The sequence below is a fragment of the Alligator sinensis genome, unplaced genomic scaffold, assembly GCF_000455745.1.
Source record: "Alligator sinensis unplaced genomic scaffold, ASM45574v1 scaffold277_1, whole genome shotgun sequence".
NCBI classification, from domain to species: domain Eukaryota; kingdom Metazoa; phylum Chordata; order Crocodylia; family Alligatoridae; genus Alligator; species Alligator sinensis.
The window spans coordinates 2,717,923-2,745,886 of NW_005841899.1; the positions used below are offsets into that span (position 1 = coordinate 2,717,923).

General features: G+C 45.0%; 2 protein-coding genes across 2 annotated transcripts in view; one reads left to right on the forward strand and one right to left on the reverse strand.

The window, feature by feature from the left end:
- UBXN4 (UBX domain protein 4) overlaps nucleotides 1-6,323 on the forward strand; it is a 30,166-nt gene extending 23,843 nt beyond the window's left edge. The window contains exons 10-14 of the mRNA XM_006018400.2: nucleotides 144-271; nucleotides 1,763-1,865; nucleotides 2,653-2,784; nucleotides 4,370-4,578; nucleotides 5,684-6,323. Of these exons, the coding sequence (XP_006018462.1) occupies nucleotides 144-271; nucleotides 1,763-1,865; nucleotides 2,653-2,784; nucleotides 4,370-4,578; nucleotides 5,684-5,822 (711 nt within the window). The 3' untranslated portion in view covers nucleotides 5,823-6,323. The remainder of the gene's footprint in view (nucleotides 1-143; nucleotides 272-1,762; nucleotides 1,866-2,652; nucleotides 2,785-4,369; nucleotides 4,579-5,683) is intronic.
- Nucleotides 6,324-7,940: 1,617 nt separating this feature from the next.
- LCT (lactase) lies at nucleotides 7,941-26,998 on the reverse strand. Its single transcript, XM_025197570.1, has 14 exons — nucleotides 26,902-26,998; nucleotides 25,468-25,546; nucleotides 24,016-24,703; nucleotides 22,160-22,805; nucleotides 18,351-19,913; nucleotides 17,070-17,338; nucleotides 16,565-16,855; nucleotides 15,514-15,712; nucleotides 14,528-14,730; nucleotides 13,946-14,055; nucleotides 12,354-12,488; nucleotides 10,688-10,911; nucleotides 9,284-9,520; nucleotides 7,941-8,702 (listed from the first exon to the last, which is right to left on the reverse strand). Exons 1-14 carry the CDS (start codon nucleotides 26,987-26,989, stop codon nucleotides 8,464-8,466), a joined length of 4,971 nt encoding a protein of 1,656 aa, XP_025053355.1. The 5' UTR covers nucleotides 26,990-26,998; the 3' UTR covers nucleotides 7,941-8,463.
- Nucleotides 26,999-27,964: the final 966 nt, after the last annotated feature.

The window sequence follows — 27,964 nt, forward strand, 5'->3', positions numbered from 1 at the left end:
AAGCTTGGCTGTCAGCTTGGTTTTTTTTCCTTATGATCTTTTCAAGCCAAATGCATTTGAGTGTTAATTGCAGGTTGTAGTAGTTATTTTTTCTTAACACAGATTATGGTAGAAGTTCAGTTTTCTGTTTGGTCCTTTTAAAGGATCGTGCTGAAAGAGCAGCTCGCTTTGCAAAGAATAAGGAAGAAGCAGAAGCTGCCAAGGCTGCAGCTCTCCAAGCTAAGCAGGCTGAAATAGAAGCAAGGAAGGAAGCATCTCAAAAGGAAAGGAGGTGAGTGTTCTGCCATGTTTTTGGGGACATCGAAGAGGAAACATTATCAGATGCAGCTTGATAGTAGTTTTATTATCACACTGATCCTGTATTTTTCCTGGCTGTCCTTATTTGCCTCCTGTCCTTACTCATCAGTATGTAAAATGATAGCGGACTTGCCAAACTTTCTGTGAATTCTAGGATCTTCTTCCCTTTCCTGAATTTGCAGCCTAGCAGTCCCTTTTGCTGTCTACATTAGTATGTTTCAGGATATTTCCCACATTTGGAGTACTGCTAATGCACCTTTCATTCTTATTGCTGGGTTGTTTAGCTTACTGAGAGCAGATCTAGATAATGCTGTTAAGAACACAATAGCTTTCTCTCTACTGGTGCTCGCAACTGCAGTAAACTTCCTGAAAATGCTTGTGTAAGCATCTTGTCTGGATCCCCAGTTGTGGTAAAGCATGTGTTCTCGGAATTGAATCTAAGAAGAAGAATAGTGAAAGTCGCACTTTCCTGTCTGCTAAAGCCATGCATAAAGAAGGAAAGACGGTTCCTTTTACCAGGTGTAATTTAAAGAATATCTTCATGGATTCCACTCCAGCTACTTGTGTCCCACATAGACAAAAACTGAACATGGCTGCTCAAAATAATTCACTGGGCCAGAGACCAGGGCTGCGTCCAGGATGTCCTTGCTTTTCCCCAACCTAGAGCGTGAAGGTTAGGGTAGGCCTAGTTGTCCCTCTGTTCCTTCGTACCTCCAAAAGGCAACATATTGGAGCTCCTCCAGCAGCTACCTCATCTTTGTGTATGGTAAGTAATGTTAGCTAATTTGCATTCTTTGGCTGCTGGCACAGGTTTATGTAATGGCACAATGGGACCTGATCCGTGATCCAGACGATCACACCTCTTGGCATGCCACACATTCATGGAAGGACACATGATTTTCAGAACAGGGATCAGATCCTGCTGCTTGCCTGTGCAGGGGGAGCCTAAGATCCCAGTCTCCTCCTACACCAGCAGGTTGAAATTTGGGTACCCACAGCCTGACCGAACCAGAGTGGTCTTGGGACCAGAACCAACAATCGGCTGATTTCAGTCCCAGCCCCAGGACTGCACTCAGGCTGGATCAAGACTGGTACAGTTGCAGGGCCAGGATTGCGCCAGAGTCTTGATTCGGCTTTGATTACCCTGACACACATTCAGTTTGAGGCATGATGGAAACTGGCAACAAAAATGCTACATGTTTTATGGATATTTTTGTGGCTGGCTTATCGTTTTGTTGCAGCATTAATTCCTTGAATTACTATTTATGGTGCGATTTAACAGTCTTAGTTGTAATGTCGGCCTGGGGGTCTTTGCTACATACCTCTCTCAAGGCTGTGGATCTCTCCTGAACAGTTATCTGAATTGAAGTAACTCTTTTATGTATTTGAATTCTACCATGCTGAAATCCTAGAAACACTTGCCAGAGAATGGATGCACTGACTAAATGTGAACTGTCTCCCACAGTGCTATAGCAAGGATTCAGTTCCGTCTCCCAGATGGATCTTCCTTTACTAATCAGTTTCCTTCAGAAGCACACTTGGAAGAAGCTAGGCAATTTGCTGCACAGGTAAAGAGATGTCTTTTTATTTTTAAATTTTCCAAGGAGGCAGTCCCAGAACATTTATAATTGTCTGCTGTTGCAGACATCTGTCACTCCTAACAAATTGATTTCTTCAGTGCTGGATTCTTTCTTGTGCAGTTTGCTCCCTCTCATTGTTCAGATGATGGGCTCTTTAGGCTGACTGATATTGAGGATTGCTTGTACGTTTACATGTGCCATTTTGAACACTAACTCTTCTGGACTTTATTAGTAACCTTTTCTGCACCATCTACTACTTGCTTAGTAGGTTGGCGTTAACTTTTCCTTGAGAATACTTATTGCATAAAATGAATAGTTTAGTTAGCAGGAAAATCATAACCTGCCTCTTTGCAGGGAGGGACTGGAATAAATGCCCTTGCCCTCTCCACCATATGGTTGATGCACTTCTATATTGAGAAGCTTACTGGGTGTTTATAGGAAAGCAAATGAAGAGACACATCTGTTTCCTTTTCTGAAAATAAGTTATTACCAGTGTAAATATGTTGCAAGGTGCAAAGAGGTTTCTTGTATCTGAATGCCAGTGGCAGTTGGGACATCATTGGGATCAGCAGGAGGGTTTACTTGTGAGGCGGTCTGAGCAGGGAGGCATTTGCTGTGGGGAGGAAGAGCTGGAGCTCTCAGGCTTTGGGGTAGTATGTGGGGAAGCCTCTCTGGGTGGGTTGGCTGTTGTAAACTGCTCTGAGCTCTTTTGGATAGGTTTATATTTATTTTTAGATTTATATCCCACCCTAACTGAATTGTTCCATTCTCACAGACAGTTGGCAACACTTATGGCAACTTTTCCTTGGCCACAATGTTTCCCAGAAGGGAGTTTACCAAAGAAGATTATGGAAAGAAATTATCAGAGCTAGAGCTTGCACCAAGTGCTTCAGTAGTATTGTTGCCGGCAAGTATTTATATTTTTCAGTTCACACAGCATAGATATTTAACCTTGTATCTTTCATTATAAGTGGTAGACAAAGTAATTTTAATTAGTGTAATCTGTAGTTGTGGAGTATTTCTGCCAGTAATTCTTTAAAACTCTTCTTGTTAAGGTTTTAGTCTAATAAAGAAGGATTTTCCAATTTTATTGCTAAGTACAGATGCATTTAAATACCGGAGATAAAGTTGTATAGATACTTTCACTTTTTGTAGGCATGTGTGCCCTTTTGTTTGGGGAGAGGCTGAATTTTTACCAAACTTAAGAATATGTTTGGGAGTTCAGGAGTCAAAGTGCTATGAATTTGTGCAGAATTTAGACTTGTGCCCTCAACTTTTTCATGTAGAAATGACAATTTGTTTGAAAAAGGGAAATGTTAAATGTTCCTGAAGCTCTCGGTTAAATCTCAGATAGACTCGCTCTTAGATACTAGCAGAATTGCATACCATTTTGATCTGTACTAAAGGAAAGGAATGAAGAACACTTCCCAGCATTGGCAATGACACAAGGGGAGAAATATGAGCTCTTTACTGCCTCTTCTGGCAAATGAGCCCCAAAGAGCAGCCTGCTTTTCTGCTTTGCCCCATGGTTCATTCTTGGACAATCCTATTTTAAGATGGCTTCAGTCCCCAGTAGATCTGATAGGGCTCACCCAGAGGAATGGGTCTGGGAGCAGAAAGAGTTGAATAACAGTTTGGGACAACTTAGTCATCCCTAATCAGAAGCGAGTTGCAAAATTGCAAAATAAAGTGTTTGGCTCAAAGATGAGCCTGCTTGCGTAGTCAGCACCCAGAATTCACATCTAGCACCTATTTCATAACGGTGGGATTGGCTATTTTGGCTGTTTGCACATAAGTACTGAACAGTAGGGCTGTGCAAAGCTTCGGTGCCTGATTCGATTCGGTGGAGATTCGGCCCGTTTCGGTGGGCAAATCTCCAAAAACCGAATCGAATCAGAGGACCCTTTAATCTGCCCACATCGAATTGGAACCCTCCAAATCGATTCAGAAAGATTTGGAGATTTGGACGTGGGCACAGCTTTAAATGTTTTTTCTACATACCTCTAGGTAGCAGGGGCTCGTGAACACTGTGATGCTGGGGCATATGGAGTGTCCCACAGAAGCACAGGGGTCTCCCCAGTGCGCTCGGCAGCAGACCCAGAAGTGGACCAGAAGCACTTCCGGTCCACTTACAGGTCCCGTCCTGTACCACCACCTTCCCTCCCCTCCCTGTGGCCAATTGCCATGTTGGGCGGATACGGGGGCCCCCAGCACATTCCCTGGCAGACCCGGAAGTGGGTCCCCCTGCGCTCCTGTGGGACACTCCATGCACCCCAGCATCACAGTGATCACGAACTCTGCCTGCTCTCTCAAGGTATGTAGATTAAACTTTTAAAGCTGTGTCTATGAATCGCTGATTCTCTGAATTGGCATCGAATCTTCAGATTTGGATTCGGCTGAATCAACGAATCTAACCCGGCAGTTCATAAAATATCCTTTGCAAATCTGCAGCTCTGCACTGTATTAATTTTCTGTTCTTTGTTCATGAATAGGCTGGAAGACCAGCAACATCAGTGGTACAGGCCTCGGGTGGAGACTTTTGGAAATTCCTGGGCACAATACTTTATCCACTCATTGCTGTCTGGAGGCTTATTAGCAACTTCATATTCACCAGTCCTCCCCCCTCACAATCTACAGTGAGAACAGCACATCAGCAAGAACATTCAAATCCTTCAACATCCAGCAGTATGGAGCCAAGCAGGTAACTGCACCTGACTAGGTTGTTCTATTGCTAATGGCACCAGCTAAAATTGCTTTTAAAAGTGCCCTCATCTGGTCCAGTGAACTGTTGGCCCACAGTCCTTCTATGATATCACAAGGATGGTGTCAGAGATAGGGCACTGGACTAAAACTTGGAGATTTGTGTTTGTTTTTTGGCTCAGTCAGTGCCGTCCTGCTGTTGGGCAAGTCTGGTGCACCATTGTGCTTCTGGGCCCCTGCTGTAAAAGGGGAATAGTACTGTGCTGTTCATGACTGAGCTACTCATAGGTATGCCTGGATGAGTTTCATTTGATCCACTACTTCGGAGGTCGACGTGCTTTTCAGGAAGAAATGAACTATATGAAACAGGTGTCTGCTGGGAGATAACACAGTTGTCAGACTGGGAGGGGATTTTATTACTGTAGCCCAGCCATCATACAGGTTCTTGATGCCTTGAGCTTTGGTGCTGTGCTGCAATTATTCTTGCATTAGTAGCTAAGAACTGTTATGTTTGTTTCTTAGTCAGCTCTGGAGAAACAGATCTTCTCTGAGTGGTGTGTAAAGAAAAAAAGAGCTGGAAGGATTAGCAGTAGGACCCCCACAACCTTTCTCAGAGTAACCAGTTGCTGATAAAGGCATGCTTTTTTTCTCCTCCATTTTTCCAGTCATCTTGTCAAATCTTCTCAAGCTGTGATTATACAGGAATGTTACTTGTACCATACAATTGAATTCTAATTTGTTCTGGAGCTCCAGGAAGAAGAGAGCAGGCAGTCTTGAGTATCTGGACAGAGTCAGGGAGAACTCCAGCTCCAGATTAGATTTGCTTTTTATGGCTGGGTGGTGGTTTTGCTCCTATGGAAGCCCTCACTTCCACTGGATGGCATCTGTTACAGATGTAGGCTCTGCGTGACTCCTTAAATCGTGGTTTTTGGTTTTCGTTTGTTTTTTTTAGCACAATTGAGCCGTTTTTCATAGGAAAGCACTAGATTGCTGTGATTGGGACAAAGCGTTGCAAGCCATTTTTGGTGGGAGACATGTTTGACAGAGAGTAAATGCAGTTACTGCTAAGGAAATTGTTCGTAACTTGTATTTCCTTTTCTATCTAGGCAAGCAGTTAGAAAACGAGTGCTGGAAAAGCGTGGGGAGGACTTTAAAAAAGAAGGCAAAATATATAGATTGAGGACTCAAGATGATGGAGAAGATGAAAACAATACTTGGAATGGAAATTCAACCCAGCAAATGTAGTTTTGAGTAATGGTGCAATAATCATTGGGTTTGTTTTGTTTTTTCCTTATTTGATTTAAGCAAACTAAAATTTCTGCTGGAGACATAAGGCTTATATCTTAAACTGACTCAGCCACACTACTTCTATTCCTGCCATGGGGCATGAAGTTGCCTAAATCAAAAATCAAGAGGTGTAGCTGTCTGCTACAATATTGCATATGGTAACAGTTGCTACAGGTTCAGAGAATTGAGAATTTCCATCAGCTTTCAGTATTCCATAATTATTAGCCCTACAGTCATCTGAAGGCACTTTTATCTATGAATATTCTGCTATATAAATCTAAAGCCCAGACATTAATATAAAGTTCTTGATAGGTCAATGAATGAGTGAGTAAATTGAGCGCATCAGAAGCATTATTAGCAAATCAGATTAACTAATTTATGTTTAACTTTCTTGCTTCTGCAACTGCAAGCACAACCTTGTAGTTTTTAATTCTCAAGCACTCAATAAAATGTTTTTCAAAAAAACCCGACTCTAACGTTTCTCATGGAGACCTTACAGATGCTGTTCCTTTTCAGCTGCGCTAAATATTTCACTTTCTCTTTGTTCATTTGTGTTGTAAAACTAAACTTAACCCTTTAGCTCTTGTGTAGGGTGGATGGTTATATATGCAGATGGCAGCTGCTCCAACTTGGTAGTATTTCAGGACTAACTTTTTTACTTGTAGCATCTGCAAGTAAAGCATAGTTTAATATGTCATGAAATGTGCAGGGTTTGGATTCTGAAAGTTGCCACACCTAGCTCAAAAGGGGAAGATCGGTCCTTCCTGTCTCCAGACGCTGATAAATATACTGTTTTCCCTGCAGTGGAACCTTCTAGAGACTGCGTTTTCCTTACAGTTTAAGTCCACATCTCCCAGAGCAGCTTTCCTACCATCTGTAGGTATGGTGCAGTATCGGTGCCCCTGCAGCACACTAGTGAGCATCCCTACAGTGGAACCTTCTAGAGACTGTGTTTTCCTTACAGTTTAAGTCCACATCTCCCAGAGCAGCTTTCCTACCATCTGTAGGTATGGTGCAGTATCGGTGCCCCTGCAGCACACTAGTGAGCAAATGAACGCGAGCAAATATTGAATTCATGCAAGAGTGTCTTTGTAGTTCAGCCCTCTGTGATGGCTATAGATTGCTACCATACTGTTCTTACCTTCACATGCATCATCATGGCATCTGAAGTTGACTGTCTCTGACTAAGTTAGTCTTTAAGGTACTGCCCTGCCCTGGCTTCAGGCTAACATGACTAGCTACCTCTCTGTATTTTTACCTGTTAGGCTTAATAGCTAGATTAAAGGCAGCACAAGAATGCCTCCCCACTGCTACAGCGCTGGCTTGCAGCATATATTATGCTTATGTTAGCAATCTAAGGTGCGCTGCTTTCTATTCAAACCACATTTTGAGTGCAAGTGTATGGCGGGGTGAAACTGAAAGGTGCCAGAGGTAAGGTATTTAACATCACAATTTATTTTAAACTGGCACTGCTCGTATGTATGGGTAACCCCAATAACTTACCTTTTGGAAATAAACTAACTTTAGACTGCTAATGGACACATTGGCCAATGCAAAGCAGTGAGGATTAACACACTGACATCTCTAGTTGTAAATGTAAGAGAGGAGAGGCAGTAAGATGGGATTCTTGAATCATCAGACTTGAACTGCACTTCATGTAAGTTCATGTTGGCAAAGGATGTGCATCTAATAGGAACCATCTAGACCAGCATTAGTACAAAACAGATGTACCTTGTTTGATACAAGAGAATTTTACTGGCTTCTAAATAAGTGCAATTACAAGCTGCCCATGTTTTAAGCTCTCAGGGTAATTTGTACAATGCCTAGTACCCTGGGGGGTTGGCTATTACTATTAGACAAACAATTAGCATGAGAGCAGATCATCTTGTAGTCATTATGGAGTTTTTAAAGATACTGTCATTCCCATTGGTCTCCGTAGGAAGAATGCAGTATGATGCAGCTTTCTTGGAAAGACTTGGGTGCTGGTGGTGGGGGGAGTTAAGTTCATTGCAATTTGTTGTAGGTTTCCAGTTTTCTCTTACTACACACTTGTATAAATCAAATGCGATTATAAAGTCCATCTGATGTTGGCAGGAAGAGCGAGATCAGTGTTTTGGTCAGTTTCTTCCAGCAGTCTTGACGCCTTGGGAGCAGGTGTCCTGTGCCTCTGGTTGGTAACCTATTATTTAAATATTACCAAACACTAGAAGTACAATTAAGCTCCCTCTCAAAAGCAGGATGTAACATGCAAACAATTTGTGGGGGAGGGGAGAGCAAGAAACAGGGGAAAGCCACTCTTGTAAAATGCAGTGATCTGATACAGCTGGAGGCAACACAAGTTTTCAGGTTAATTGTCATCTTAAAGGAATGATTGTATAGGCCAGTCATCTAATACATCTCAGCCCTCCCTCAGACAGAGACTGAAGACAGCAAAGGGCTTAGCTATTTACATCTATATAAAACAAAGCGCAGACATTTGAAACTGAGTGTTAATCGGTTAGTGTTCAGTGGTGTGCTTAGCTGGGGGCAACAGATAAAAAAACCTTTAACACAGGACCCAAATCTGACTGAGCTGCCATGCTACTCAGACTTCAAAAACTTACAATCTATCTAGCTCTAGGTGTGGTGGTTTGTGGATTCTTTTGGATAGTCTCCTGTATTTATAGGAGAAGAGAGCAAATGTTAACAGAGCAGCCAGGGAGAGAACAAAGAGTACATACAGCGCTATTTCCGCATTCGACAAAGATAACTCTAATCCCAAAAATTGTACTTTCTTTATGGTTGCATTTGGCACAGGCCCCATTATGGTAGGTGTAGTAGCAGTTGGTGTCTCAGTACCTAGGAGCACAAGAAGTGAATACATCAGCATGAGCATTGCTCTCAAACTACCTTGTGTACATTAAGCTTACAGTGGGCTCTGAGGATTGTTAGCATCTGCCTTGCAACATGTGGTCACTTGGCTGGAATTGAAACTTCACATACAGCTGTAGTCAGGCCCCTGCTGCACTTTTAATGCTGAAATTTAAATGTAGTGTAAAGAAGGGTGTGCCACAAGCTCTTAAGTCATTTTAATTCTTGCAGTAATTCTCCCATAAAGGAACCCACCCTCTGGGGAGATGGATATAAAACAAGTTTGCTCAAAAAATAATCACCCATCACCCACGATTAAAAAAAAGTCTAGGAATTCTCCAAACACAAAAATTAAAGCCTTGTACCCTACTGCTACTCTTCCTAGTACATGCAGACAGGAAATCAAACTACACAAGTGTAGCTCTCAGAGTAGTTTGGAAACGGAGCAAAAGCAGAACCTAAATGTTAGAACACTTAAGTTCCTTCCTCTCCATTCAAATAAAGCATGGAAGTTGCCTGCAGAAGCCACTTGATTGAAATCTCTATTTTACTTTTAGTTAATGACTTACCTTCAGGCTGGGGTCGAAGACATGGATGTGGTCCAGTTGCTGGGTCTGGGAATCCATTGCATTGTATGATGGATGAGTAATAACTGGCAGATTCCTTTGGAATGCGAGGCAGAGCAGGGTCCGTGTAGTTGGTGTAATACAAACCAAACCTTTCAGCAAAGCCTGTTGCCCATTCAAAGTTGTCCATCAGAGACCAGGCTGTGTACCCTCGCAGATCAACGCCATCCAGTACAACAGCTGTTGCAATGTGCCAAATGGAAAGAGGGAGTTAGCCCCACAGGTTTTGAACATGGAAATGCCTGTTATCTACTAGGTTTATCTTGCTAGTTATCAATATATGCAGTACAGAGGACTGTCTTCTAAGTGGTGTGCAAGGTGCTGATACAATTAGAATGAGCATTTTAAACCTCCCTTCCATGTTTTATGCCTCATCCAGTCCTGAATCCTAATTCAGAAGCAGCTGGGATCAGGTGAGCAAACTCCTTAATTCAGCCACACAAGTCTGTCTTTGCTGTAACTTGGAGGACTGAACTGGGCCGACTGAGAGCCTGCTACACTTTTAGCACTTACTATCTTCTGTTCCTTTAAGCTTTTACTTAAAAAGAAAAAAGGCTCTTAAGACAGTCAAAAGAGCTTTTAAACATGCAACAGTGCTTCAACAGATGCTGTCATCTCTCTGCGAGAGGAGACAACCGATTATATTTTGAACAGCTGACTATGGTCCACAGTAGTCATTTTAACTTGTCAGTGGCCACAGGCATAGCTTAGGATAGTACCTCACTCTTCCTTAGGGGCAAACAACGCATTTTACAGAGACAGCCTAGAAACAGCCTTCAGGGAAAAAAAATCTGAATTTTCAGGCATTGTGTGGCCTGTGTAGTTAAACACCGCAGAGGTAACTTGTACTTTGCAAATAAAAATGTGAATGCAAGGGCCAGCTGGTAGAGCAGATGGGAGTCTTCAGTGAAGGCCACGAAAGGGTCTGCACACCCCAGAATCAGTGGACACAGATGGGATGGCTGGTGCTCTGTCTTCCTGCCCCTCGGACGGGCATCTGGACAAGGCTGTCAGTGCCTGCGAGGCAGCTAGAGGGCATGATGCAATCCATATAAAGGAGCAAGTACAACTGTTTGACATTAGTAAGGTATACAGACCAATGAGTCTGGTTTATTGGAAGCTAGAACTTTGCATAATTGTCTTCAGGTGGGACACTGGGTGAAGATGGGCAGCTTCTGCAAGATAAGCCCCAACACCTTGCTTATGGCCACATTGCTCACACTTAGAACAATCATCAGATTGTTAGTTTTACACTAAAAGGATGTAAAAGCATTATCCTGTTCAGAAGCAGCCAAGCTCTCCAAGGGTCCGGCTAACCAGTTTTTAAGCACTCTGGAAGAGAGCTACCTTTTAGCGCTTCGTTAATGTAATTCTTGTAGTAGTGCATTCGCCAAGTGTCATTGAGGCCCGTGTAGCCACGTTCAGAAATGCCATTCTCAGTCACGTAAATCGGAGGGTTGTTGTATTCCTCCTTTATCCACCTCAGGATCTTTCTGAAGCCAAACGGGGTCACCTTTAACCAGAAGGAGCCAGAGCCCAGCCAGCTGCGGTCTGTTACGGAAGCCACGCCCCTGGGGATGAGAATTTGAGTGAGACCAGGATCAAACTTCTCCTAGAGCTTTGCTCAAGAATGAATTGTACTTCAAAAGTTACTCGCGTTCACAAACGAAAAGACACCAGAAACTCCATGAAGAGGTCAGAGTCCCATACAGCCAAACCCTTCCTTTTTTAAAGAGCTACTATAGTTCAAAGTGTAAGATGACATACTTGTAAAGGACATCACTGGCTTTCAGATGAAGGATAATGAATACATTGAACTGAACTGATTTCACTCCCAGGTGAAAGGGAGACCCCTGAGGCAGTGAGACAGCATTGGGGGGGGGGGTCTCTCTGCCCTGAGCTGGAGCACAAGTCAGATTGGACCTGAGCACCAGGGCACTGGTTAAGGGAAGGGGGCATGACACGGAGAGAGCAAGTTGTAGAGCCCCTGGGTTTCCTTGCAAATGCTTTGACACTGCAGAGTTTAATAGCTCTGCAAAGCTTTACACTCATTTTGTGTTTTGAGGTTTAGCAGGTCATGCCTTGAGCATGCCTCTGACCTTTGGGGGAGGGGGGTCTGAAGCCTGTCCCTGGTATTGCAACTTGAGCCCCCTTACTAAGTAACACCCCAAACCCCACAGAATAACAGCCTCAGGACTGCAGTGCGTGTCCCCCCAGCACTGCCACCGACTCTGTGCCCTGGCACACCTGCAATGCAGAATATAGCTCACGGTCTTAGGGGTTGTAAAGCCTGTGGCTAGAGACAAGATAAAAAAAAATGGACCAGGGCAACTGCATATTCACACAAGAAAATTTCCACCGGGCTCCGAGTAAAGATAAAGGAACTGGATATGTCCGTTGTCTGTGCAACTGCAGAAAACAGTTGCTTACGTGGGACCAAATGAAGAGAAGAATTACGAGCCCTTCTGCTTCCATCTAAAAATGATTAGCAAGCGCAGGCTGTTTAGCTACTGAAACTAGGCCAAATGAATATTAAAATAAGAAAGCTTTGTCTATGTAAGCTCAGCACTTAAATGATTAAACCCACATTTCTTTATAGTGTGTGTAATAATGGAATGTGGGCACCGACTTGCTTAAGGCAACCACAAGTGTAATCTCACATCTCCAAATCTAGATTGCCAGAGGATATGAAGATCATCGAGACAGTCTGTCTAGTCACACTTGTATCAAGAGCTAATATACTTTCCTTTATTAGTAGCTGTGTTCTTAACTGTGTGTGCTAAAAAATGTCAGAGCAATACACATGATCTGTAGCAGATAACTAGGTCTGTGGAGCCAGAGCAAGCAAGTATCATTTATTTCTCAAATGCTGAATAGTCAAAGTTCTGGGAGACTGAATCTCTATCCAAAAGGCCAGGCTTGGAGAATTGCTTTTGTTATTTGACAGCAACTAAACTGGCACCAGCTTGAAGAGTGTGTTTCATTTAGCTGCAACTTCACGCTTATGTCTTACCTATCAGAGTCATAGGAGGAGATACCAGCAGCATAGTTCAGGTTAGATGCCAGGATGGTTGTGTAATGATTGAATCCAAAGTAGTCAAATGTGCCCTTAATTCTCTGTTTTTCACTCTCAGTAAATTCTGGGAGTCTGCATTAAAGGAGGAAGATGAGAGAAACAGTTCTTTCACATCACGTTTAAAAGATTAAGTTGACCATAAAGGATATTGGGATAGTTGTCACACAAACACCCACCCCTCTCCTACAGACCTACAAGCTTATTAGATAGTGTTAGTAATTATTCATTGAATGTGCACAGCTGTCTGTGGAGCAAAAGGTTCTTACACATCAGTTTACTAAGCCTTAAGTCTTCTGATGGGTATTAAAATATGCATTTCATTAACTGGATACCAATGCCTGGGATGGTAAAGGACTTGCCCACAAGCACAGCAAGTTAATGGGAAAATGCAGCTAATGAAAGACTTTTGACAACCAGCTGCTACCTCCTGCCATGTTTCTTTCTGACTTCAGAACACAACCCATGAAGTTCGACCTGCTGCAACTACCGGACTGCTCCGCTCCCAGAGCATGGGGGCCCTTCAATACCAGATTCCCACAGAAAATGCTCCTCTGCAGCTCTGGAGTTCAGCAATTGCTGGGGCTGGTGTCTGGGTTTTGTGATTTGCTACACTTCCTGTTTTCACGGCTGATCGGTTCAGTGCATCCTCTCTAACAGCTGTTGAAAGCAACATTCAAGGCATCTCTGGAGGAGCATTAGGTCCTCTGGTGCAGAGCATCCAGCTCTATGCAGCCCTTGTCATTGCCCCAAAGCAGCTTTTGAAGTAAGCGATTTATACAATTCATTTGGTTTGTGAGAAACATGGACAGAACTCGTCTCAACAGGAAGCTCCCTGCAATGAAGAGCTTGCCAGGGGACTGAGCAGCCCTAGGATGAAGATCTCTACAGCAAGCTCACTTCTTCACAAGCATCTCACCCTAAGGAACAAGAAATGTTTCCCTAGCCTGAAAATCAGAAGAGAGACAATGCACTAAACAAGCCGTGTCCATGGGGACATCATCTTGTGTGTGGATGGAAAGGGGACTCTTCTCACGGGTTTCTCTGGTGTTCAAAGGTTGGAACAAACCCCATTGTTGCGGTGGTGCAAGGGAGGGAGGGCCTGACCCCAAGATCGCCCTGCTGAAGCCAAAGGCTTTCCTAACCCCTCTTATAGCAAAACACATGAAAGCATCTTTCCTGGAATTGAGATTTTGAGCTGCTGCTGGGGAACAGATTGAACAGGCACATGGCAATTCTCATCTTTGTTGGCTTGGCAACACAGTGAGATCCCATCCCCACAGAACAAAGCCAGCTAACAGGACATCCCTAGGCCATTATTTACTTCCTGTAAGTACCCAGGGGAGGCACCGGTTTACAATCGAGCTCAGGATCACTTGCATCTGCTAATGTACCAGCTTGAGCATAAGGATCCCACCCCTCTCACCCACCTAGCCCCAGTCTGCAAAACAAACAGAACAAGTAGAGCGCCTGCACGCTGAATCTTGCAAGCAGGCGTCAAGACACGAGGCCAAGTGCTGCTAGGCTCTTACCGAGACTCGTTGAGCCCTTGGGCCAGGCTGCGCTCCCATATCCTCCTCTTCATAACTTCGTTGTAGTCACCATTTTTGAAAATGGGGTGAGCGAACCAGCCACCATAAAACTAGACCAAGAGGACAAGAGCAGGGGTGACGTGCATCTGCAGCAGAGTGCTCTGAAAGGGCATTAACTTGATCGATCTGCACAGCCCAGGGTCGGGGACATGCCGCACCGCTTATGGTAGTGGAACTGAACATGAGTGCACTCAGCAAGGCCAGGAAATGCTGCACGTTATTCAGCAAAACGCAGTAAGGGGTGCTGCTTTACAAGGGGGTCTAATCTCTGCTGCCTGCTATACAGGGTCAGCTACAGGGCGTTATTCAGGAGAGGTTGGCTTCCCTTGGAGGAGGCAAGACTTGAGGCCATTCTACACAATCAAGCCCGCTGGTTTGTGCAAAGAGATCAAGAACCTCGCTGTCAAGCCCGGCTCAGCCCTATCTTGGTGATCCCCTCCAGGAAGGCAGCGATCTCACTCTGGGCATCTCTGTATCCCCAAAGGGGTAGGCCCCAATTCCCACAGCTGTGCGATTACATACCTGCACATATCGCCTGGCAGCATCAATATCCTCCTGCTTGTCGGGGTTCCTTGGTTCTGCCCAGTCAGAGTTGATGGTAATGGAGATTAATCCTCGTTGTTTAGGACGGTAGGTTGTGTTGTACAGGTGCCAGACTTCAGCATGGGCCTTTAACAAGTTGTGCCCTACTATGTACGGGGCTCGACCTGGCCTGAAAGAGATCCCTGAAGAGACAGTAATAGCAGAGGTGGATCAAACTGCAGCGTCCACAGCCTAGCCTGTGTTTCAGGAGGGTGACAAACAAAGCAAGCAGGAGTTGCCTGCAAATAAATGCTGTTGCCTTTGGCATCCTCAGGGCTAACCTGAACGGCTGGACAGCCAGAGAGACAGCACTAGAGGAAAAACTCCTCCCTTCACAGGGATCCAACCATGGAGAAGCTACATTGTTTGCTTCCCGGAGGGAAGGATTTCAAGGGGCAATGAGTGAGGGTGGCAGATTGCTCAGCCCCTTGCAGGCGTTTCACCTCCTTGCAGGCGAGACTGAGCCTTCTCGGTTCTGCATCGGGCTCTCATCACTGCGGAGCCCGAGCACCTCGCGTTAACCAGCCTGCTCTAAAAGCTGCTTTGCAAAGGCAAGTAACAGCTTGCAAAGCCCCGCAGTTACGAGAGCTTCAGGTGTTCTCTGCATTCGTAGCAGACTGCCCACTGGCAATGCACCGCCACGATACCTTCCTCTGACCCACGCTCAAAGTGCTCTGAAGACCTGCCATCTAAACTACCCCCGTGTTTCACAGCGTAGGACCAAGGGGCAGAGCTGAAGTGACTTGCCCAAGCTGAGGGACAAAATCGGTGACAAATGGAGGAACTGAACACAGGACACGTGGCCGTAGTCAAGTACCTTAACTTCCAGGCCAGCCTTTAACTGAAGCTGACGGTCTGGCCAAGTGTCTTGCTTTTGCAGAGCACCCCTTACACATGAGAACGTTACTTGAGTGCGATGGCCTTACCTGGAGCTGATGTGCCGTAGCCATAGCCAAGGTTTGCAATGATGTAGGGTTCATTGAGGGTTATCCAGAATTTCACCTTATCTCCCAGCCTCTGGAAAAGGACTTCAGCATACTCTTTAAATCTCTGGACTATAGTTTCGTTCTCCCACCCTCCAATGTTCTGCAGGGCCTGGGGGAGGTCCCAGTGGTAAATAGTTACCTATGAAAAGAGACCATTACACAGTCAGCTACTTGCTAATTCAATCCTTTATAGAAGTATAAATAAATGGAAGGATGTTACTTGCAGCTACAAGCCCTGTCTTAATATCGCAGGACTATCCCTTGCTAAAGGGTATTTATGTTCACTGACTTTTCACGACAAGCGTCTTCTGCAGCCAGCACTGCGTGTAACTGGCTACAGCAGTCACAAAATAAAACCATCTTTCCTGCAGTGCGTGTCAGGCAATAGTAAAAATACAGCTCTGAAGCTGCACCTATTAATACCACGTCTGGATTTGACCCCCACAACTTAACCAAGGTTACAAACAGTCCCATGAAGGCAAGCATTGTGATCCCAACAATTCGGGAACTGTCAGTGAGACAGGCCAGAAGTAGAAAAGCTGAAAACAGGGGAAGCAGAACTGCATAAAATAAGGGGGTGGGGAAGAGGGGACAAAATCTAAAGCATGCCCATATTCCCTGGGTACTGGCATCTCTTGTCATCCTCATGCCAGGAAGATGGCAGGTGAAAGTCCCAACTAGTTTCTCCTCACCCATTTAAATACAATCCCTATAATGGTCTAAGCTAAGATTTTTCTATTTTTATATGATTGTAACAGAAAAAAAACCAAACCACCTCAATAACTTTGGTTCTGCTGTTCACATACATGGACCCAATCCTATAACCACCAGCTCAACTCTCCCAAACATGCATAAGACCAAGGGGTAGTCAGCAGCTCTTAAGATCAGTATTTCTGACCAGGACAGTCCAAGAATGAAGAATTTAGTCCCTGGTGTCAACATTTCTTTTAGCATCGTTTTGTTGGATTCCCTTTCCCAGGCTCGTTATTACCTGAGGCTTTATGTCAGCAGCAAGAAGAGCATCAATAAGCCTCTCATAGTAGTTTAATCCAACTTCATTTATAAGTTTAGTAGTTCCATCAGGGAGAACACGGGACCAGGAGATGGAAAAGCGATAGTGAGTCACTTTGAGGCCTTTCAGACTAGCCAAGTCCTCCTCAATTTTGTGGTAGCTGTCGCAGGCAATGTCTGCAGTTTCATCATTGCTAATTTTCAGGGGAGTGTGAGCAAATTGGTCCCAAATGCTGAGTCCTTTCCCATCTTCTCTCCAGGCCCCTTCTATCTATATGGATATATTAAAAAATAATAATAATACAATAGTAACGCTGAATTTTGCAAGACAGACCAACTTAGAACACACTTTATTCTTAAAACACCTGTGCTGCCCAGTCTGTTAGTAGCCAACATAAGCCCCCCGGTCTTACAAGAGCTGTGGTTTTACATGCATAATCAACAACTGCTTGCACGATCCCGGGATCATACTAAGGTTTGCTAACCTGATACGCTGCACTTGCTACGCTCCATGAAAAGTTCTTTGGAAACTCCCCATATACAAACTCATCCTCTTTTGGCAGCGGGATCCCGTTGTTGCGAATGACTTCAGCATAGTATAGGGCAGAGCGCTTGGGGGTTCTCGGCCTGCTGGGATTTTTAAAATCCACCTGATGCAATCCAAACCGTGGATCGTACCCGTTCACCCATTCAAAACTGTCCATGAGAGACCAAGCGATGTAGCCTCGAAGATTAACACCATCCAGTCTGGAAGCTAAAAACATTTTTGAGAGTTGCTAGGACAGCCTGCGTACTGGAACAACACGAGCTCAATATCACACACTAAATTATAAATGAGCAGCGAAGGATACAGGCTCAAACAGCCACCAGAACAAATCATACTTCTTCAGGGAGGTGGGACTAAAATCCTTGTTCTCAAGCAAAATGAACTTCTCGTACCCATCAGCACTAAAAAAACATCCTGTCTCCTCTTGGTGGGCTGATGTGTAGAGGACATCGTCAGCATTACTGTAACCTACAGACTGTAGGTATCAGAGGACAATGAAGAGGGTATTTTGCAAAACTGTCTTTTCTAGTTGTTCTAGCTTAGGGATTAAAGCCTCAGATGTGAAATCTCTCTGGGGGAAATTCAGCCACACTTTGTGGCTTAGCGTGTAATTTCGAGAGGAGATACCGCTGCAAATCACTGGTGTTCGTTCTCTCCCTGCCCTCACCGAGGTCTGGGCACAGAAGATCCAGGCTTCACAGCCAAGCTGCTCCGAAACAATGCTCAGCTGCTACAGTCCCTTAAAGGACCTGTTCAAGGGCTAAACCGTATTGGGATGCTGGGCTTTTCCTCCATGCCCTCATTTCCTGGGGACACCCTAATGCAAGATTAGGAAAGGTGAAAGCCTGACCTTGCCACTGGTTTGCCCCTTGGAGATTTTCCCCAAACCACGAGACTCCCCAGCTGGCATCCTCTTCTCGAGGTCATGGCCACAGAAGGGACCGCCGCAGCGTGAGCTTCCTAACATTGACCCACCATCAGTCAGGAGGTGCTGACCCAGCCAGCAGCCCCCCAGCCAGGTGGGGCTGACTCCCAGCAAGGGCCAAGGGAAGAAGAGTGTAGGGGAAACTGGACAAAGCCAAGTTTTGAAGTATACTTAATATTTCCACAGTGTTACCCGCCTCGTACCGGATACGACTCACTGGGAAAAAGAAAAAAAGTCTGGAATCTGTGAGGGGGACACATATCGTTGTGCAAACACTACAAGCCACTTACATACCTTTCAGAGCTTCGTCGATATAGGTTTTATAGTAAAATATCCTGTTGGTGTCATCAACATCAGGCGTGGCCTTTATTCCTACCCCATTCTCAGTTATATAAATTGGAGGGTTGTCGTACTCCTCTTTGATCCAGTTCAGCAGCCTCCTGAGACCCCAGGCTACAGGCCTCATATTAGCAACAGCTGAGGTCGGCCAGGATGAATCGACTTCTGATGATAGCTCTTGGTCATCCTCGTAAGAGAACGGTTTCAGCCTGGGGGTCTTATGCTTTACAATACTGGAGGTGTAAGCATTGATGCAGAAGACGTCTGCTGTGCCCCTGATGTACTCTCGCTCCTGTGCTGTGAAAGCTGGCAAGCGGGATGAAGGCAGGTTTTGTAGCTCGCTCCTGTTTCCCACGGTCCATTTCATGGCCTCTGGATAGTCACCATTTTTGAAAATTGGGTGGGCAAACCATCCTAACATAAACTGCAGGGACCGATCTGCAGCTTCAGTGTCTCTAGGGTCATCTAAGGTCTTTGGCTCAACCCAGTCAGCATTAAGGCTCAGCGAAATAACCCCTCTCTGACTTGCTCTGTATTTGCGGTCATACGTATGGTAGACTCTGGCATGAGCTTTCAGTAATGTGTGAGCAATCTTATAGGGAGCATAACCAGGATCATTCTTTACATTTGGTGGAAACTCTCCTAAACCATATGCTATCCAGGCAGAGACGAAGGGCTCGTTTAGAGTCATCCAAAATTTCACCCTATCCCCAAAAGTCTGGAAACAGAAGTCTGCAAAGCTATTAAATAAATCTATCAGTGACTCATTCTCCCAGCCACCAATGTCCTGGAGAGCTTGAGGCAGATCCCAGTGGTATAGTGTGACCATTGGTGTGATATTATTTGCAGTCAAACCATCAATTAGCCGGTTGTAATAGTCAACCCCATGACTATTTATGGAATCATTTCTTCCGGTAGGAAATATTCGAGGCCAAGATAGTGAGAAGCGATAGCTCTTTACCCCTAATGCTCTGAGCATATAAAGATCTTCATCTACCTTGTGGTAGCTATCGCATGCAATATCTCCAGTATCACTATTTTTTATGTTCCCTGGGATGTGGGTGAAATTATCCCAAATGCTGGGCCCTTTGCCATCTGCATCCCAGCCTCCTTCAATCTGGTAGGCCGAAGTTGACACTCCCCACACAAAATCACCTGGGAAGTTTCCATAAAAGTACATATCCCTTTCAAACTTTGTTTGGGGTGAGAATTTTTCCCAAACAACTTTTGCCTTCGAGGGAACTTCAGATGCTGGTAAACCAAGTAACCTCGTTGGCAGGGCCATGTCAAATGTCACTGGCTTAAAGGATCTGTGCAAGACTTTGCTGGGGAAACCATTCTTTTCAATAATATTAGAGAAGTAGTAAGCCGACTTCTTTGGAGTCCTTTGTCTGTTGCCATCTCCAAATTCCACATGATGAAGCCCAAACCTTTGACTGTAACCCACTGGGCCTTCAAAGCCATCAATCAGGGATCGGACAACATATGACCGAACATCCACTGCATCAAGCTTTACAGCTGTTAAAGCAGAGTAGAGAATTACGTTAGACTTTGAACTATGTTCGGTACAACAGATAATATTACACAACAAGGGTAACTGTGAAACACCTGACAATGCATTGTGAAGCCAAGGAAAAAAACCACCTCCAGTATCTGAGCATCGATTCGAGCAGATCAGAAAGTTTTCAGTGGGACATTATTCGGTCAAAAATCGTGTGCGTGTGTGTGCATGTGTGAAAAGTCAAATGTTTTGCAGAAATGTTTCAGTTTCAGTAAAGACAGTGTCAAGGAAATTTGCCAAGGTGAACCTTGCAGTCCAACTGAGAAAGACACAGACCTTGCCATTCATTCTCAACATAAGGCTGGTGGTCAGAGCACTGGCTTGTGATATGGGCGACTCAAGCCACATGCAGCCATTACGTTTCTTCTGAGAGGATTGTGGGTCTCCCAGTAGAAGTCGCCAGTATATGGTCATTCATTCAGTTTCTCCTGGAAAGACTGTGTCCCATTCAGGACAAAGATCTTCCAGGTTGACATCTGGAAAACTTCCAGACCTCCCTGCAAGTCTCTTGCTACAGTGAACACCTGCACACTTGACTCCTCCAGATCATGAAAGTCAAGCAGCAGCTTTCCCTGTGCCTTCCTCAGACCAGGGGATCCAGTCTGGGGAAGGTTTGGGATATTTCCCTCCAGCTCAGATCCTCCTGATAGCAGACGAGTTGGGTTGCTCCTGTTCCATTGCCCCTGCAGGGCATAGGCAGAGCCCAGCTGTAGCTTCGCCTGTATCCTTCCCAAACCAGGGGACCCTGATCTGCAGAAGGTGCTCTGAACAGCTGCTCAACCCCTTCCAGGACTGCTAGAGATGGCTTTCCATGAGCCTCACAGACCAGGGGCACACTAGTCTGGGGAACACACCAGGAACATTGCTCTGCAGCTCCTCCTTTGGGAGATTGGAGCAGCAGCTGCTCTCCTGCTCCCCACGGTCTTCCCCAGACCAGAATCACTCCCCTCTGGGGAAGACACAGGGAGCAGAGGAGAGGGAGTGACTGCAGGCTCCAACACCTGCAGCTCCCTCTCTCAGAAAGGTTTCTAGTGCTAGAAATACCCCTAGGCATAATCCCTGCTCCATCTGATTTAGAGCAAAGACTTGAGACCCCAAGTATCATGCATTGCAGGCAAGAGCTGTTACCATTAGTTTATAGAGTCCATCACTGTGGAGCAATAGATATTTAATTGCTTATACAAATGAGCTATTCCCTTTGCTGCCACTGGAGCTATTTCGGGAGAGAATGTTAATTCAACTCCAAAATACTGCCTCACACACTTTAAGAGTCGCTGTGCTCTTGCTAGCTGGTCTTCAGTCCCCCAAAACAATCACGAAGAAAGAGGCAGTGGCAAAGGCATCTTTCAGAGCATGTTATTTGGGATTAAGAAAATTAAATTAAAAACATATTTTGTTTGATTTACTTTTTTGGAGATGCACTTGCCCAAGGAAAAGGAACTGCATTAGTGTTGCAAATGTATTTCCCTTAAGTCTTCTCTTCTTGAAGATAAAATAAGATTATTATTTAAATTTATATATCCATTTCACCCACTCTCTCAAATCTCCAAGCTGCAGTGCTAAGGGCTGCCATCAAGTAGGCGTCTTATGTTAAAATAACTCTTCGATCCCTAGTTCTGTAAATGAGGTTTTTGTATGTTTGACTGGGATGCTCCAGTCTTCTGCACCAGAGGCGACACGTCAGGGCGGTATCGGGGAGGGGGGGTGCACAGGGCATGGGGCTGCAGCCTGGCCACAACAAGGACCTGGCAGCAATGGGGGTGGTGGCAGCAGCACAATTTCTGCGCCAACAGTGGGGCTGGAGTCCTGCCGGACCCAATGCCCAGCAGCAGCAGGGGCAGTAGTGGCGGTGCAGAGTTGTGCCCCCCTACAGTCACACTTATGTTCCACATTATGGCCATAACCTTGCAATTAAATCCATGCAAGTGGGCACCTACCCACTAAACCCCGCTTGATCTTAGCAGGACTTTGTAGGAGAGGCTTCCCCATTTGCTTCTTCCACTGTGTAGGGATAATGTTTATTTTTTCTGCTAAGCAGGTGCCTGGAAAACACCCCTTCAAGAACATGGGATCATATGAGAATAGCTGCAGTTTGAAGATGTAGGTTTAATATTGCTACAGAACAGGGGATGTTTCCCAGGTAAACAGATTGGAGAAACCAGAATGCTGCTGGCAATCAAATCAGCAGACTAACACTCCTTACCTTTCAGAGCCTCATTGATGTACAGACGGAAGTAATCCATTCTCTCCGTGTCATTAACAGCATCCCCTCCTGCTCCTGTGGGCATGCCACTCCCTGCTATGTAAATTGGGACCTTTGTCCCTGTGTACTCCTGAGAAACAAAGTTCAGCAGCCTCCTCAATCCCCAAGGGACCACTCGGATCCAGGAGGACACTGTCTGTGGCCAAGCAGGATCAATGTGTTGGGAAAAGTTCCCAAAGTTCTCATAGGCTGGACTGCAAGTGTCATTAGCCCCAGCGCTGACCAGTTGGGAAGTGTAATGGGAAAGGCCAAAGAAGTCTGCAGTCCCTTTCACCAACAACTTCTCTTCCTCGGTAAATGAAGGGAGGTGGGCAACTGGGCTAGAGCAATGTTGATTTGTCTGCTGGATCTGGGACTTCAGGATATCTGGGTAATCACCATTTACAAATATAGGGTGAGCAAACCAGCCCAGCATGAAGTGCATGTAGCGTTCAGCTGCCTTCACATCATCCAAACTGGTGGGGGACCTGGGTTCAGCCCAATCCGAGTTTAGGACAAGTCCCACCTTGCCATGCTGTTGAGAGCGATACTTGTCATCATATAAGCGCCAGGCCTTGGCATGAGCCTTGAGAATTGTATGAGCCACCTCGGGGGGAAAAAAAAGACAAAGTGTGTCATACTACATCACACTCAAGTTCCCAGCCTAAGAATTACTGCATAAATATTCCACCTCTGTAAAAACTACACATTTCTGCAACACCCGCCACCACATAAACCCCACAGAGAATCCCCAACACAATCCAGTTTAAAGGATGGCTGATCTATCAATTTGAATCATACAAGGAAAGAAATATCTTCTGCTACCATGGCCCCAGACTCTGATCCAAATTTGAGGTTTGAAAATGTTCAATCTGACAACTGCATAGTGACAAATGGTTATAAAGCTGCCACAACCCACCCAGATACAGCTTCAGTTCGGCTGAGTGGAGTGTTTTCCCCGCTCTGTATAGGTCAAATGTTTTGGACATCAGGAATATAAATCCTCTTGGCCAATGAGAGATTAGTGCCTCCAAAACTGAGCTATTCAGAGAATAGCTTTAGACAAGCAGGTGTGAAAACTTTGTTTTAAATGTATCTGTAAATCCTTTTGGAATAAAAAGCAAACAGAACAAAAGAGAATGCGTTCTTCCCTTTTACCTTTGCACGTCCCTAAGTGGGAGTGCCCAGACTCGAGAAAAGAAGCTGTTATGCCCAATATATCCCAGGCTGAGTAGTCTGACTGCATGGTAGGAGCACTAGAAACCTTGAGAGCCTCTGGGGCCAGGTTTGGCAGAGAGATTCAGGTCGTTCAGACAACCAGCTGAGTTTGCAGGTGTGTATTTGAACTTCCAAACTTTCACTATTAACATGTGCATGGGGATAAGCTGGCCCAGAGTCAGTGCCCATTTGTGGCAGGTGTTGTATGAAAATTGGGAGAGATGAAGTACCCATTCTGAAGGGCTTGCAAGAGGCTGTGTTTTTCAAAGGAAGGTAAGGGAGTTTGTTGCTCAGCTCCCTCGGGCTCCTTTGCAGAGCTTAGTTTAAGATTATTAGTGACATCACAAGCAACAAGGAGATGTTCAAGACAGCAATACAAATATTACCAGTCTCCTTTTGTTTTACTACAATTTAGCTTCAGTTGTCTCTGGCAAAGCCTAATTCTTGTTAATTAGCCATGTTAAGCGTTCTAAATGAGCATATAGTGGCCTTATAAATCATTTGAGGTTTGCCAGTGATAAAGGTCACAGGATCAACACAACCAGAAGGAAAGGCTAAACTGAAATGGCTACAACAGTGCAGGTTACAAATGCGGTTACCTTATAGGATGCAACTCCTGGATTAGCGATTCCTGGGGGGTGCTTTCCAGTGCCATAGCCTGCGTAGCTAATGACCCAGGGCTCATGGAAGGTAATCCACAACTTAACCCGATCCCCAAAGGTAGCGAAGCAGAAATCGGCATAAGCTGCAAAAGCATCTACAATGCTATCATTTTGCCATCCACCGAGATCCTGCAGGGCCTGTGGGAGGTCCCAGTGGAACAAGGTGATCATGGGCTCAATGTTGGAGTCCTGTAAGCTGTTTATTAGCTTGTTGTAGTAGTCCACGCCTCGAGGGTTCAAGCTTGATTTAATGCCAGAAGGAAAAATTCGGGACCAGGATATAGAAAACTTGTACAGCTTTGACTGAAAACCTCTGAGCAGGTAAACATCATAGTTAGTTTTGTGATAGCTGTCACAGGCCACATCTGCCGTTTGATTCATGTAGGCATGACCTTGGTGCCCAAACTGGTCCCAGATGCTCTCTCCTTTTCCATCCTCTGCCCAGCCTCCTTCAATGTTAAAGGCACCTGTCGACACGCCCCAGAGGAAACCACTTGGGAAAACATCACTCAGAAAAGAATCTCTTTCCAATGCTGTCTGGTTGGCAAAGGTTTCCCAAACTTTCTGATAGGAAGAGAGGGGAGCAGCAGCTTGGCCTTCTTGTAGTGCATTTCCTGCATAGGAACTAGGGATAAAAAGTTGCAGCAATCATGATGGTTGCCAGTGTTACAAATTTGCAAACAAGAAGGATAATTAATCATTCACTTCCTATTCAACTCAAACATCCTATCCATTGTGCAGTCTCTTAATGCTTTAATCAGTCCCGAGCAGTTCTGGTAAACTGCGTCAATACTGGGATGTAGTAGATTAACTACTGAGGTGCTGAAAAGCTGCCTTTCTGTCTAAGCCAACTTTTGAGATGGTCTTGGTTTGACTAATTATATCCTAGTCACAGATGGAGATGAAACCCTTGCAGCATGTATAAGCACCACCTGGTATGAGCCACTAAACTATGTGGACAGTAGAACTGTGTCCTTGGGGCGACAAACAGTCATCATCAGTGCCAATGCAGTTCCTACCTAAAGGCTCTCTGTGCAGTGCCAGCTACCATCCAGTCTCTGTGTCACTAACTTGCTTCATATAAAATGGCAATGCCTTTTAGAAAATGCCAGGTCACTAAAATTAGCAAAGAAGTGTGGTGCACAGAAGTATACATGGCTTCCCTACCACTCGCATGTAAGGTGGATAAATAGGGAAGACCAAACTGAATGGAAACACATGATATGGTTGCTTGCTGTACCAGGGGACTGGACCAGACCCAGGAGATCCCTACCATTACTACGACCACGAGAACAGACTTCAATATTTAAAAATAGCCTGTTTCAAAATGATTTGAAGAGTCATATTTTCTTTTTACAAGAGTTCCCCTGAGGAACAAAAGCTGTGTACCTAAATGCACGAGCTGATGAGGAGTCTAAGAATTTATTAACATCGTATCCCATTGTCAAGGCCTCCTCTTTGATAATGTCTGAAAGATAAGAAGAGAAAAAGATAAAAAAGAATGTTATTTAATGGTTTTAGGACATGTGACTTCTGATACAAGCTAGTTCAGTTCCCCCATAACATGCACCTGATATCTTATATAGATCGGGCTGGCTAAGCACTAACCAGAGGCAAGGCAAGATTTTCTCCTCATTACCATGTCTTCCCCAATATAATTTTTTGCATCTTCTTTCATCCTTAACCATGTCAAAAACTGCTTAAGTGATTTGCCTTCACTGGGGCAATAATTCAAGCTCTTAACCAGCATCTCCCGGACCCAGCTCCAGTCCACACACATGAATCCCTCACCCCAGTGGTGCTCAACCTTCCAGCCCCACAGGCCCAATGAGTGGCATGGCACCAGTCTGCAGGTCTGAGCCAGTGCAGGGCCAATCTGTGAGTGCAATTCAGCACACAGGCCTGGACCTCCATGCTGGATCTGGCCACGGAGTGACCCTATGCACTGGACTGCTCTGGTACACAGACCAGTATCATCTGGCCCACAAGGCTCCTCACAGGTCTGGAAATTCGGCAGAGGATGGAAGCAGCAGCAGCATTAATTGCCATAGCTCTAGAAGCCAAGGTAATTACCACTAAATTCCCAAACTGTGGGGAGCCTCACAGGCCAGATGACAGCTCCATGGGCTGGTGGTTGAGCACCAAATGTAGTGGTGCTTTACACCACTGACATACCCTGGGATGTAGACTATAGTCTGAGAGCTGGTAATCCAGCCCTTCTCAGAGTGAATTCAGGCTAAATTGCTGAAGCCCTGATGGGTATTCAGCTGTCCTGCCACTGAACTCACACAGCGCTTCTCAGCAGCAATTCTTAAAGCTCTATGCCCCTACGAGTCCTGGACTAAATGGATGTTGTGCTCATGCAAATGCAGAAAATACAATAACTCTCACTCTCATGCTCAAAGCCCATGTTTGAAAATGTCTTAAGAGATCAGATCTCTCTACAAGTGAGTGGGGCTTCAATTCATAAGTGTGTTAGATGCTTTGGAAAAGGTTATCCTTAATCTCTCTCTTTTGCAAATAACTTACTGGTAACCTTTTTGTCTTCTAATCTAGCATTGATTTTTTCTTTAATTAACTATTTTTAAGGCCTGGTGCTTTGGGTCACTTGGAACATAGATATAATGACATGGTGCAGAATAAGAAAAAGGGAAGTCAGTGGCCAAGCCACTAAGGCATATTGCTATAATTCTGAAAATGCAAGTTCAAGCCCAGTTTTGGACTCATACCAAAGGCTGCTTACACATGGATCAGCTGTGAATGGGTATCTGGTTGTTTGTGCCGGGGGTAGGAACCAATCTTTCCTCTGCATGTAGTGCTTACCTTTGAATAGAGCAGCAACTGGTATAGGCAGATTCTCTGTCTTGGAATTACATTCATGAAATGTTAAACTAAAGAGTAGGACAGCCATGTTCTTCCAGATATTCTGCAAAAACAGACACGTTGAAAAAAATCATATATCAGATCAAGCTATGGAAGTGATAAAGGCCAAACTGCAAAGATACAACCCTGGCATTTGCTGTTTTTATCAGGTAAGATAAAATGCCTAGAGAAATGCATGTCAAAGATAACTATTTGGGTTGGTCTAATAAAAGATATCAAATTCACCCAAGTAACCTTGTCTGCCTATGTCAAAGATAAAAGCATTTAAAGGCAGATTAATGAGTAATTGGGGTGGGGGGCACGGTTACAGCAATCAGCAGTGCTTGTGCTACATGCACAGACTTTGTCACTACGAACCTCTGCAGGAGAGGCCTGCAGGGGGTCCTATGGCTCACTGGGTCTGGCAATCCTGCCAGCCTGCCTAGAGACCTTACCCAGACACTGGCTGTTGCTGGGTGTTTTTGATCTGTCTCGGGATAAGCGCTGGAAAGGGTGGCAAAGTTCAAGACAGTGGCATGGGTCGGCTGCAGTGCATCTGGCAGAGGCCAGAGTTGCCCTATTTTCAGGATGTCTCAGAATAAAGGAGGAAATAGGACAAGGCCCTTTTGGCTACTTAGGGCAGAAACAGTCAGTGCCTGAGAAAGAGGCAGTTAAAGGCTCCTTCAACTACTAGCAGGATGAGAGAAGGAGGAAATGGCAGATTGGGACAAGGGAAGAAACTGAGAACTCAGTCTGCATCCCTCACTATAACCACATGCAGCAGGGTAATAGTTTTAAGCTGGGCTGGTTAAAGTGCTGGTTATTTTTCCCTACCAAAAAGAAAAGGAATGTACCATGTGCCTTTCTTAAACAACACCCCACCCCACCCCTCCCAAAAGTCAATAATGCTGAATATTTTCAACAAAAAATCCCAAACACCCTTTTGCTTTAAAAACTGTTTGTTGGGGAACTTTCAGGGAACCCAGCCCAGTCTTAGGGGTTACCAGCAACACAGAAAGCTCTT

What these genes read in the sequence shown, in the direction of transcription:
- LCT (XM_025197570.1), bottom strand. Translation starts at nt 26,989, where the DNA reads ATGGCTGTCCTACTCTTTAGTTTAACATTTCATGAATGTAATTCCAAG. An exon ending in CTGCCAGGCGATATGTGCAG is followed by an intron (nt 14,056 to 14,527) that starts GTATGTAATCGC and finishes CTCTTGGTCTAG; the next exon opens with TTTTATGGTGGCTGGTTCGC. An exon ending in TCCTCCTATGACTCTGATAG is followed by an intron (nt 10,912 to 12,353) that starts GTAAGACATAAG and finishes TCTCATCCCCAG; the next exon opens with GGGCGTGGCTTCCGTAACAG.